This window comes from Alexandromys fortis, unplaced genomic scaffold, assembly GCF_014885135.2.
Source record: "Alexandromys fortis isolate MF-2015 unplaced genomic scaffold, M_Fortis_MF-2015_v1.1 scaffold_2_1_26212458, whole genome shotgun sequence".
NCBI classification, from domain to species: Eukaryota; Metazoa; Chordata; class Mammalia; order Rodentia; family Cricetidae; genus Alexandromys; species Alexandromys fortis.
Genome location: NW_026067930.1, coordinates 1519907 through 1531791, shown reverse-complemented (window position 1 = coordinate 1531791; position 11885 = coordinate 1519907). Strand labels below are relative to the sequence as shown.

General features: G+C 47.7%; 2 protein-coding genes across 2 annotated transcripts in view; one reads left to right on the top strand and one right to left on the bottom strand.

Annotated features, from left to right (window-relative positions):
* Positions 1 to 1981, top strand: part of LOC126503584 (gasdermin-D-like) — an 11547-nt gene extending 9566 nt beyond the window's left edge. Inside the window, 4 exon segments of the mRNA XM_050145368.1 lie at positions 731 to 1107; positions 1182 to 1326; positions 1415 to 1488; positions 1624 to 1981. Of these exon segments, the coding sequence (XP_050001325.1) occupies positions 731 to 1107; positions 1182 to 1326; positions 1415 to 1488; positions 1624 to 1980 (953 nt within the window). The 3' untranslated portion in view covers position 1981.
* Positions 1982 to 6179: 4198 nt separating this feature from the next.
* Positions 6180 to 11254, bottom strand: LOC126503569 (gasdermin-D-like). The gene is given in 10 exon segments (XM_050145347.1): positions 6180 to 6557; positions 6693 to 6766; positions 6853 to 6997; positions 7072 to 7244; positions 7370 to 7447; positions 7719 to 7772; positions 7967 to 8069; positions 8332 to 8497; positions 9019 to 9211; positions 11037 to 11254. Coding segments are annotated over 10 exon segments (1443 nt in total). The 5' UTR covers position 11254; the 3' UTR covers positions 6180 to 6317.
* Between the last annotated feature and the right edge of the window lie 631 nt (positions 11255 to 11885).

Below are 11885 nucleotides of genomic sequence, written 5' to 3'. Positions count from 1 at the left end.
CACCAGCACTCACCCACAGTCATTGAGTTACTCTACATCCCTGAGCCTATGTCCATCCTTCAGGGTGAAGGCGGGGGCCAGCTAAGCCGGAAGAAGATGGTGACCATTCCTGCAGGCAGCGTCCTTGCATTCCGGGTCACCAAGTTGCTCATTGACCCTACATGGGGTGAGTGTTGAGGGCCTGTCTCTAGAACCCAGACTGTGTGTCAGAGAAGCAGAAAATCTGGGAGGCTTCAGCCAGCCAGGAGATGCTGTGTCATCGGGCTGCATGATCTCCCAGACAGGGTGGTCAGGCGTGCCAGGGACTGATATGTGGGTGATAGGGGCAGTCCCTCACGAGGTCCCAGGATCCCTGTGGATGAGGGAGTTGGTAATGTTTTTTTTTTTCCTGCTTCCAGACATCCTTCTCTTCCCTGATGAAAAGAAGAGGACCTTTGAGCTGCCCCCATCAAGTGAGGCCCCAGACGCTCTGGCCCTACACATCCCTTAGCTATGAGGTGGTCAGTCTCCTATGGAGATGGACAGTCCCCCATTCCCCCCGACTCACATACACAATGGGTAATGTTGCTGGGCCTGTTTAGACTTTCATCTGCCCTGGGCTGCAAATAGTAGGGAAAGGATAGAATTGGGAGGGCCCAGGGAAAATCTCAGCCTTCTGGCATTTGTAAGTGATCACTAGGACCCAACACAAAACAGTGCTTCCCCTTTCTCCCATCCTCATGTCTTACAGAGTATGACCAGAGACAGCGTTCCTTTAGCCTGCTTGCTATACTACAACCTAAGCATTTGGAACCTATGGAAGTTTATGCGCAGTGTCGACATGTCGACCCTGAGGCTCCACAGCTTGCGAATCAGATCTCTAGATTTGACCCACCTACCCAGGGTTCCCCAAGACCTCATAGGTATAAGTTGGGAGAGCCCTTTGTCCCTCCAGATGAAATCAATGAGGAACAGGTGGTCAGAAAAGACTTCCAAGGCCTGCATGCAGAAGTGAAGGCTGGATGCACACAACTGGGGGACTTAGAAATGGAGTTAAGACAACAGCTGCTAATGGACATTGGGAGGATTTTACATGACCAGCCCAACATGGAAACCCTGGAGGCCTCAGTGAGTGAGCGGGTTGAAGGTGGGCAGGGCCTGCCCAAGCCTGCACAGCCTCACTTACCTAAACTGTGCCTCAGCTGGAACAGGCCCTGTGCATTGGTGAAGAGGTGGAACCTCTGGATGGCCCAGCAGGTAGCATCCTCAAGTGTCTGATGCTTTCCTCTGGAAAATTGATGCTGGAATTCGCTGCCTCCATCTTCTACCTGTTGGGAGCACTGACTGGTGAGCGGTCAACTGGGGGACAGGAAAGGATGATGGGTGCCATATTGGGCATTCCAGAGCCTTCTTAGCAGCCCCCATCTCTCCCCAGTGCTGAGTGAAACCCAGCAACAGCTGCTGGCTAACACTCTGGAGACAATGGTGCTGTCCAAGCAGCTTTAGTTGGTTAGAGGACATGGCATGGGGGATGCCATGGGGCCCTGGGTACTTCCTGAAAGGTTGACAGGATCCAATCCTGCAACCCAGGGGCTCAGGCTGCAGTTCCTCCATCTACAACCTCTTTCTGTCCCTTGCCGATAGGTGGAGCATATCCTGGAAAAGAGCTCCCCATGGCAGAAGCAGAGCTCTGTGGTCCTACCCTCCAGACTATTTGGAAACAGCTGGCATGAGGAGGCTCCCATCTGGATCTTGCTAGAAGAATGTGGCCTAACACTGCAGGTGGACACCCCCCAGGTGCACTGGGAACCAACATCTCAGGGCCCCACTTGTGCCCTCTATGCCTCCCTGGCTCTATTGTCAAGTCTCAGCCAGGGACCTTACAAGTCTGCATGCCTCCCTTCCCCCAGCATCCTCATGTCCTGCTTCAAGCGAGGGCAGAATTCAACCACAGGGCTACAATACAAGGAAGCAGGATTAGGAGTTGGAAAAACTCAATAAATATACAAAGAAAAGAATAAGCGGCTGAGTTTGGTTTTTACTGTTGTCTGGTTGGTTTGCTTTGGTTTTTCAAGACAGGGTTTCTCTGTGACACCGTGGCTATCCTGGAATTTTTTTCTGTAGACCAGGCTGGCCTCAAACTTACAGATCTGCCTGCCTCTGCCTCACAAGTGCTGGGCTAAAAGACATGTGCCACCACTGCCCAAATGTGACTGAGTTTTTTGAGGGGCCCTGATCATTGGTATGATGGGTAGGGGTGGTTGTGCCCACACAGAAGCAAGATACATGTGAGTGCCTTCCCCTCACTCCTGCCAACCTGTGAGGCCAAAGTGAGCCTGCCCTGCAGTGAGACAGACTTTTCCCAGGAAGACGTGAGCAAATGTCTACTTACCCAGCTAGAGAATCAACAACAGACCAAACAGGAATGCCATCAAATCCAACCTGGTGAAACCTACTAATTTTATTGGGATCACTCTCAGGAATATTGGTAAGAGATTATCTGCAGGAGGAAAACTCACTCCAAGATAGCTGAAATACCAAAAGGCTCCTCCAGCACGGGTGACAGCTCATAAAAGCTGGAAAGCTGGATCCCACTGCACAGCCTGCAGGCAGCTCAGCAGGTCAGGGAGGGACATTTCTAGGTGGTTCCATTGGGGCCTTTTCCAGGCAGCTCAACTTCCTTTCCTCCAGGCAGTTTCCTTGGTCTCTGCTCCTGCTGGGCAACTGGGCTTGTCTGGGAGTGGCTGTTTGCAGTCTTAATTGTTCCTGTTCTCTGGGGGAAGGAGGGACCCAGTGAATCTGGCCTATTTCCTGTCTTAAGGAACTTCCTCGAAGCATGGAAACTGCTACACAACTGCTGTGTGTGGACGTGTTCATACCCCAGCATGCCCACACACACCCCCTAGAGAAGATGCACAGAACATTTTAGGAGAAAGTCTGTACTTGGGTCAGGATGACCCTCTGCTTCAGGGGACTTGGGGTACACTGTAAATGGAGGTTTCTCTCTTGCTTCTCAGTTCCTGAATAACCATTCAGACTTAGATTAATTATAAATGTTTAGAAGATGGTTCAGGCTTATTCCTAACTAGTTCTTACATTTAAATTAACTCTACTAATTTATGTATTGCCACGTGGCCATAGTGTTACCTCATGTTCTTTCTTTTTTTATTGTTTTTATTTAGCTCTTTCTTTTTCTCTGCTCCCCTCCATTTCTCTCCTCTCTACTTCTATTCTCTTCTATGGTCCCCACGCTTTACTCAGAAGATCTTGTCTTTTTCTACTTCCCATGTAGATTAGATCCATGTATGTCTCTCTTAGGGTCCTCTTTGTTGTCTAGGTTCTCTGGGTGTTGGGAAGGTCCTGCTTGTTTGTCCCTGCCGCCCGGCTAGTTTAGCCCTGAAATAATCACACAGAAACTGTATTAATTAAATCACTGCGTGGCCCATTAACTCTAACTTCTTATTGGATAACTCTGATATCTTAGTTTAACCCATTTAGCAATCTGTACATCACCACGAGTTTGTGGCCTACCAGCAAAGTTTCAGCGCGTCTGTCTCTGGTGGTGGTGACTCCATGACATCTCTCTGATGTCACCCTGGTGCTATATATGGGATTGTGAATTGTAGGCTGGTTTTCTTTGATTTATGTCTAAAAGCCACTTATGAGTGAGTACATATGATATTTGTCTTTCTGGGTCTGGGTTACCTCACTCAATATGATGTTTTCCAGATCCATACATTTGACCTCAAATTTCAGAATGTCATTATTTTTTCCACTTTGTAGTACTTCATTGTGCAAATGTACTACATTCTCCTTATCCATTCTTCAGTCAAGGGGCTTTTATGTTGTTTCCAGGTTCTGGCTATGACAAACAATGCTGCTACGAACATAGATGAGGACATGTTTTTGTGGTACGATACACCATCCTTTGGGTATGTACCCAAAAGTGGTATTGCTGGGTCTTGAGGTATGTTTTTTCCTAATTTTCTGAGAAATCACCAAGCTGATATTCAAAGGATACACACCAATCTCACTCATGAACACTGATGCAAAAGTATTCAATAAAATACTGACAAATGGAATCCAAGAACACATCAGAAAAGTCATCCACCATGATCAAGTAGGTTTTAACTCAGAGATGCAGGGATGGTTCAACATATGAAAATCTGTCAATGTAATCCACCATATAAACAAACTGAAAAAAACACCCACATGATCATCTCATTAGATGTGGAAAAAAGCCTTTGAGAATATACATCATCCCTTGATGATAAAGGTCTTGGAGACAGCAGGGATACAAGGAACATACCTAAACATAATGAAGGCAATATGCAGCAAGCCAACAGCCATCATCAAACTAAATGGAGAGAAAGTCAAAGCAATCCCACTGATATCAGGAACAAAACAAGGTTGTTCACTCTATTCATATTTATTCAATATAGTTGTTGAGGTCATAGCTAAAGCAATAAGACAACAAAAGGAGATAGAGATGATACAAATCGGAAAAGAAGTCAAACTCTTACTATTTGCTGATGATATGATAGTTTATATAAGCTACTCCAAAAATTCTACCAAGGAACTTCTACCATTCATAAACACCTTCAGTAATATAGCAGAATACAAGATTAATTCCAAAGAATCAGTAGCCCTCCTGTACATACATGATAAATGGGCTGAGAAAGAAACCAGAGAAACATTACCCTTTAGGAAAGCCACAAATAATACAAAATATCTCAAAGTAACTCTAACCAAACAAGTGGAAGACCTGTATGACAAGAACTTTAAATCTTCGAAGAAAGAAATTGAAGAAGGTAACAGAAAGTGGAGAGATCTCCCATGCTCTTGGGTAGGTAGAATTAACATAGTAAAAAAGGCAATCTTACCAAAAGCAAACTACAGATTCAATGCACTGCCCATGAAAATTCTTCACAGACCTCAAAAGAACAATACTCATCTTCATATAGAAAAAAAAAAAACTCAGAATAGCCAAAACAATCCTGTACAATAAAGCATCTTTTGGAGGCATCACAATCCCTGACTTTAAACTCTACTACTACAGAGCTACAGTAATGAAAACAGCCTTATTTTAGCATAAAAACGGACAGAAGGGCCAATGAAACTGAATCAAAACCTGGATATCAATCCACACCTCAATGAATTCTTGATTTTTGACAAAAATTTAAAAAATCTGTAAAATCGAAAAAGAAAGCATATTCAACAAATGGTACTGACATAGCTAGATAACAACATGTAGAGGAATGAAAATAGACCCATATCTATCACCATGTACAAAAATCAAGACCAAATGAATAAAAGACCTCAACATGAATCCAACCTCACTGAACTTCATAGAAGAGAAAGTGGGAAGTACACTTGAATGCATTGGCACAGGAGACTACTTCCTAAATATAACCCCAGTAGCACAGACACTGAGAGAAACAATTAATATACAGACCTCCTGAAATTGAGAAGCTTCTGTAAAGCAAAGGACGTGGTCAACAAGACAAAAATACAGCCTACAGAATGGGAAAAGTGCTTCACCAACCCCATATCAGACAAAGGGCTGATCTCCAAAATATACAAAGAACTCACGAAATCAGTCATCAAAGGAACAAATAATTCAATTTTAAAAAACAGGATACTGACCTAAAGAGAGAACTCTCAAAAGAGAATCTAATATGACTGAAAGACACTTAAGGAAATGCTCAACATCCTTAGTCATCAGAGAAATGCAAATTAAAACAACTCTGGGATTTCATCTTACACCTGTAAGAATGGCTAAGTACTAAAACACTGATGACAACTTAAGCTGGAGAGGATGTGTGGTAAAGGGAACACTCCTCCATCCTGGTGGGACTGCACACAAGAACATCTCCTTTGGATATCAGTGTGTTGATTTCTCAGAATATCCTCAAGACCCAGTAATACTCCTTTTGAGAACATATCCAAAAGATGCTCAATCGTACCACAAAAATGATCCAATGATCAGGGCCCCTCAAAAAACTCAGTCACATTTGGGCAGTGGTGGCACATGTCTTTTAGCCCAGCACTTGTGAGGCAGAGGCAGGCAGATCTGTAAGTTTGAGGCCAGCCTGGTCTACAGAAAAAAATTCCAGGATAGCCACGGTGTCACAGAGAAACCCTGTCTTGAAAAACCAAAGCAAACCAACCAGACAACAGTAAAAACCAAACTCAGCCGCTTATTCTTTTCTTTGTATATTTATTGAGTTTTTCCAACTCCTAATCCTGCTTCCTTGTATTGTAGCCCTGTGGTTGAATTCTGCCCTGGGTTGAAGCAAGACGTGAGGATGCTGGGGGAAGGGGGGCCATGCAGACTATTAAGGTCCCTGGCTGAGACTTAACAATAGGGCCAAGGAGGCATAGAGCGCACATGTGGGGCTCTGAGATGTTGGTTCCCAGTACACCTGGGGGGTTTCCACCTGCAGCGTTAGGCCACATTCTTCTAGCAAGATCCAGATGGAAGCCTCCTCATGCCAGCTGTTCCCAAGGAGTCTGGGGGGTAGGGCCACAGAGCTCTGCTTCTGCCAGGGGGAGCTCCATTCCAGGATATGCTCCACCTATCAGCAGGGGACGGAAAGAGGTTGTAGATGGAGGAACTGCAGCCTGAGCCCCTGGGTTGCAGGATTGGATCCTGTCAACCTTTCAGGAAGTACCCAGGGCCCCATGGCATCCCCCATGCCATGTCCTCTCACCAACTCCAGCTGCTTGGTCAGCACCTTTGTCTCCAGAGTGTTAGCCAGCAGCTGTTGCTGGGTTTCACTCAGCACTGGGGAGAGATGGGGGCTGCTGAGAGGGCTCTGGAATGCCCAATATGGCACCCATCATCCCTTCCTATCCCCCATGACTGCTCACCAGTCAATGCTCCCAACAGGTAGAAGATTGGGGCAGCAAGTTCCAGCACCAGTTCTCCAGAGGAAAGCATCAGACACTCAAGGATGCTACCTGCTGGGCCATCCAGAGGTTCTACCTGTCCACCACGGCACAGGACCTGTCCCAGCTGAGGCACAGGTGAGGTAAGTGAGGCTGTGCAGGCTTGGGCAGGCTCTGCCCACCTCCAACCCGGTCACTCACTGAGGCCTCCAGGGCTTCCATGCTGGGCTGGTCAAGTAAAATCCTCCCAATGTCCATTAGCAGCTGTTGTCTTAACTCCATTTCTAAGTACTCCAGTTGTGTGTATCCGGCCTTCACCTCTGCATGCAGGCCTTGGAAGTCTTTTCTGGCCACCTGTTCCTCATGGATTCCATCTGGAGGGACAGAAAGCAGCACAATCCAATGCCTATGAGATCTTGCCGAACATGGGTAGGAGGGTCATATCCAGGGAGAAGAGGCAGATCCCATGGAGTCTTAGGGTGGACAAGTGGATACTGACCTTCAAGGAACTTGTGTTGCTCACCAATAGATCGTAGTGTGGCAAGCAGGCTAAAAGAAAGCCGCCTCTGGTCATTCTCTGCAAAGCATGAGGATGGTAGAAGGGAGAAGGGCTGTGTGGTGTAGGGTCCCATTGACAAATGCCAGAAGGCTGAGATTTTCCCTGGGCCCTCCAAATTCTATCCTTTCCCTACTGTTGAATGCCCAGGGCAGATGAAAGGCTAAACAGGCCCAGCAACATTACCCATTGTGTATGTAAGTCGGGGGGAATTGAGTACTGTCCATCTCCATAGGAGACTGACCACCTCATAGCTAAGAGACATGTGGGGCCAGAGCGTCTGGGGCCTCACTTGATGGGGGTAGCTCAAAGGTCCTCTTCTTTTCATCAGGGAAGAGAAGGATGTCTGGAAGCAGGAAAAAAAAAAAAAAAACAAACACATCACCAACTCCCTCATCCACAGGCCTGGCACGCTTGACCACCCTGTCTGGGAGATCATGCAGCTGGATGACACAGCATCCCCTGGCTGGCTGAAGCCTCCCACATTTCCTGCTTCTCTGATACACAGTCTGGGTTCTAGAGACTAGCCTCAACACTCACCCCATGTAGGGTCAATGAGCAACTTGGTGACCCGGAATGCAAGGACGCTGCCTGCAGGAATGGTCACCATCTTCTTCCGGCTTAGCTGGCCCCCGCCTTCACCCTGAAGGATGGACATAGGCTCAGGGATGTAGAGTAACTCAATGACTGTGGGTGAGTGCTGGTGTCAGATCGCCACTGGTGGTGGCCACTCCAGGCTTTAGCTGTTGTAGCTTACTGGGCCTGTGAAGCTGTAGGTTGTTTCTGGAAGGGTCTTAGAAGAGCCTAGACCAGCTTCTGCATGGGATCCTGCTCCCTGGTTCTTAGATTCCTGCCATTTCTATGTGCTCAAGTGAGGCCAGAAAAGGGCTAAGGCTAGCACACACCTGCAAGAAAGCTCCAGGCACTGCAAACTTGCCTAAGCCCTTTCTGCTGTTGGTCTTGGTGACCTGCACCTCCTCCTCTGTCTGCAGCACCTCTGTCACCACAAATACATCATCTCCACGGCTCCGAAGCTGTTGCAGGATTCTGTGTTCCGGCTGCCGCAGGCACCTACAGAGAGATTGCTGGGGCTTGCCCACCATAGACTAGCATCCTTCCTACCACCCCGATGACAGGTGTGATGGAAAGGCTGCGGAGTCCAGGAGTCCAGGAGTGGATACTAGACCTTCCCAGGATGTTCCCACCAGTGTCTAGAAGGTTGTGGGAGTATGACAAAGTCAAACATGGGTCAGGGTACCCATGTGCCTGTGGAGAGACTCTGTTCTTTCCAATTCATAAATCCAAGTCCACTTCACTTTTCTCCCATAGCAGCTCAGCCTGATTCCAAGGGTTTGGGCCCTGCCTGTATATCATGATCCTCAGGGTACAGTCCTGGCAACTGAAGCTTACTGGCTCAAGTGACCTCTTTCCCGACATGTTATTGTTTATAGTGCTCCCATCTGGGACTTCGCTTGCTCATTGCCTAGAGATACGGCTTCAGAACAGAACCTTCCTGATGCCCGGTACCCAACAGACTGGGCAAGAATCTGCTGCTCGAGGTCAGAGAACCCCCATCCCTTCAAGGGGCTCACCTCTCATTCTGCAGGACCTCCCAGGTGTTCTGAGCCACACGCAGTATACACACATTCATGGAGACATTGCAACTGTTAGACACTGCAGCTGCTCCAGAAATCTCCCCGTGTCCTGTGTCTGTCAGTGTCACCTGGCCCTGTATGTTCCCATCAACGTTAACGGAGATCCCGAAGCGATCACAGCATCCTGGTTCTGAAGGAAGACCGGCTACAAGGTTAGATCACACTAGCCTCTGTCTTGCCTCCTCTGCAGCAGTGGGTCCTCCTCAGCCTGTGAGGGTGGCAGTAGCAATGCTGGTCTTCTGGCTGTTGCTGTGGGGACCAAGGCCAAGCACACAACTCCGACCTGAGGTGGTGGTTGTTGGAAGCCTACTGCAGTTTGCTGCCAAATCATAGGCAGTGGCAGGGGAAGGGCAACAAAACCACTGGTGGGGGCTGGAGAGATGGCTCAGTGGTTAAGAGCATTGCCTGCTCTTCCAAAGGTCCTGAGTTCAATTCCCAGCAACCACATGGTGGCTCACAGACATCTGTAACAGGGTCTGGTGCCCTCTTCTGGCCTGCTGGCTTATGCTGTATACATAATCAATACATTAAAAAAAAAAAAAAAACACTGGTAGGTTGGCTGGCTTCTTTGGAGCAGGAATGGGTAACTAGTGTGCTGATTTGGCCGGTGTTCTGCTAACTGGTATGAACCCCTTCTCTCTGTACTTAAATGTGGATCCAGGCTATCTTGTTCAGTATACTGATGAGTTCATTTTGCCAAATGATGCCAACAAAACCCGAGGCAGACTTGAGCTAGCTTTCTTTACCATTGGAGGATGTTGCATGACAGGGGCTGCATTTGGGGCAATGAAAGGTCTTCAGCTAGGATTGAAGGAAACCCAGAGCATGGCCTGGTCCAACCAAGAAATGTACAACTTTTTTTTTTTTAAGATTTATTTATTTATTATATATACAACATTCTGCCTTAATGTATGCCCGCACGCCAGAGGAGGGCGCCAGATCTCATTACAGATGGTTGTGAGCCACCATGTGGTTGCTGGGAATTGAACTCAGGACCTCTGGAAGAGCAGCCAGTGCTCTTAACCTCTGATCCATCTCTCCAGCCCCAATGTACAACTTTTGAATATGGTGACTCGTCAAGGGGCACTTTGGGCTAATACTCTAGGTGCCCTGGCTTTGCTCTGTGGTGCATTTGGTGTTATCATTGAGAAAACACAAGGTGCACAAGATGACCTCAACACAATAGCAGCCGGAACCATGACGGGAATGTTGTATACATGTACAGGAGGTCTTCCAGGAATGGCACCAAGTGGCCTTGCAGGACTGACCAGTCTCTATGTGCTGTAGCACAACTGGGAGCACATGAAAGGCTCCTTGCTCCCACAATCTCTCTGAAGACCTTGGCCACCTCAGGATGGGGGACCTTTCACAGTCATCCAAACAGACTAATAAGTCAGTCTGGAGTAGTGTTCTCTCTTGTACTACAATTACTTGAAACAATTGGAGACTCTGGTTTGCTGTGACAAAGAACATGGATGGTTAGCCTGGACTGCACTGCGTGCCCTTAGTGAGTGGAAGCCAAACCCTTTGGTGGTTCACTGAGTTTGTGTTCTCTTCTGCTTTGGAGATGGTCTTACACCTGTTTCTCTACTGCCCCCAAACTGGAAAGTCACATACTCTCCAAATACAGGCCGTACTTATTCTGAGTGCTTTTATCACCATGTTTGTCAGTTAAAAATCTAAAGCGAATGTTGCCCTGCATTCGAAATAAAGGATGAAAATAGAACCAAAGTCATAATTTTAGCATAAAACCAAGTATCTCTATGTAATCACACATAAATAAATAAATAAATAAATAAATAAATAAATAAATAAATAGAACTCCGTCCTCTGGAAGCAGGGCCAGAGGAGCAGAACTGTAGATCCCAGTAATAAGGCAGGCTGGGCTTAGCCCACTCCCTTCTAGTCAACCTGGAGGCTCAGGATGGTGAAGAAGGGGGCAGGGAGAGAGATACCTGGTTCTGGAGCATTGGGTTCCAGGATGTCCTTGATTGACAGGTTGACACACCTATAACGGGATTTCCAGAACCACGAGCTTGAGAGTTTCTTGGTCAAGAGGCTTTAGGGCCTGAAGCTGGTAGAGTTGCCAAGGCTGTCCACTGGGATGAGCTCTCCTCTGAGGTACACCTCTTTGAGCACGCTCCTAACCACTTCCACAAAGACCGATGGCATGATCCTGAGGGCAGAGAGATGGGTCCATACTTAGCTGCCTCCAGCACTTGGGAAGGCCATCCCTTCAAAGTGGCCTTGCCTTACTGGTCCTGGGTCGTTCTGGCTCACTACTATACCAACACAGACACAGCGTTCAGTTTGTGGCCCTCTTGTCTGTCTCTCCCTGGAGCCAGGAGCAAGGGAGAGAAGAGGAGGCAGCCTACAGCAGGCCTATACTATCCACATTATCAATTCCTGTGTGTAGCCCTCGGCCACCTGTTAAGGTCTAGGGCACCTTGTTGCCCTCCTTGACTGAGGACCAAGGCTGGGGAGAGAACACAAGCCTCCACTTCTGGGATACTTGGGGCACAGGAGCCCACAGCAAAGTCAGTGTTCCGGACCTCAGTGGCTTCCTCTCTTTTATGCACAACTTCATGAGCCAAATGTCCTGGAGGAACCTTCCTGGTCAGAGGTCAAAAGAGGTCCAGGACAGACAGACAGACAAACTGTGCAGTGTGGAGGTCCTACCCTAGAAAACTGGGTTTCTGGGGCCTGCTGATGGTGGAGAGTGAGCCAAGAAGGCACTTGAGGGGGCAGGGAAGGTCTTGTTGGCCAGGGGATCAGCATGAGTCCCAGAAGCCTAGAGAGTTTTT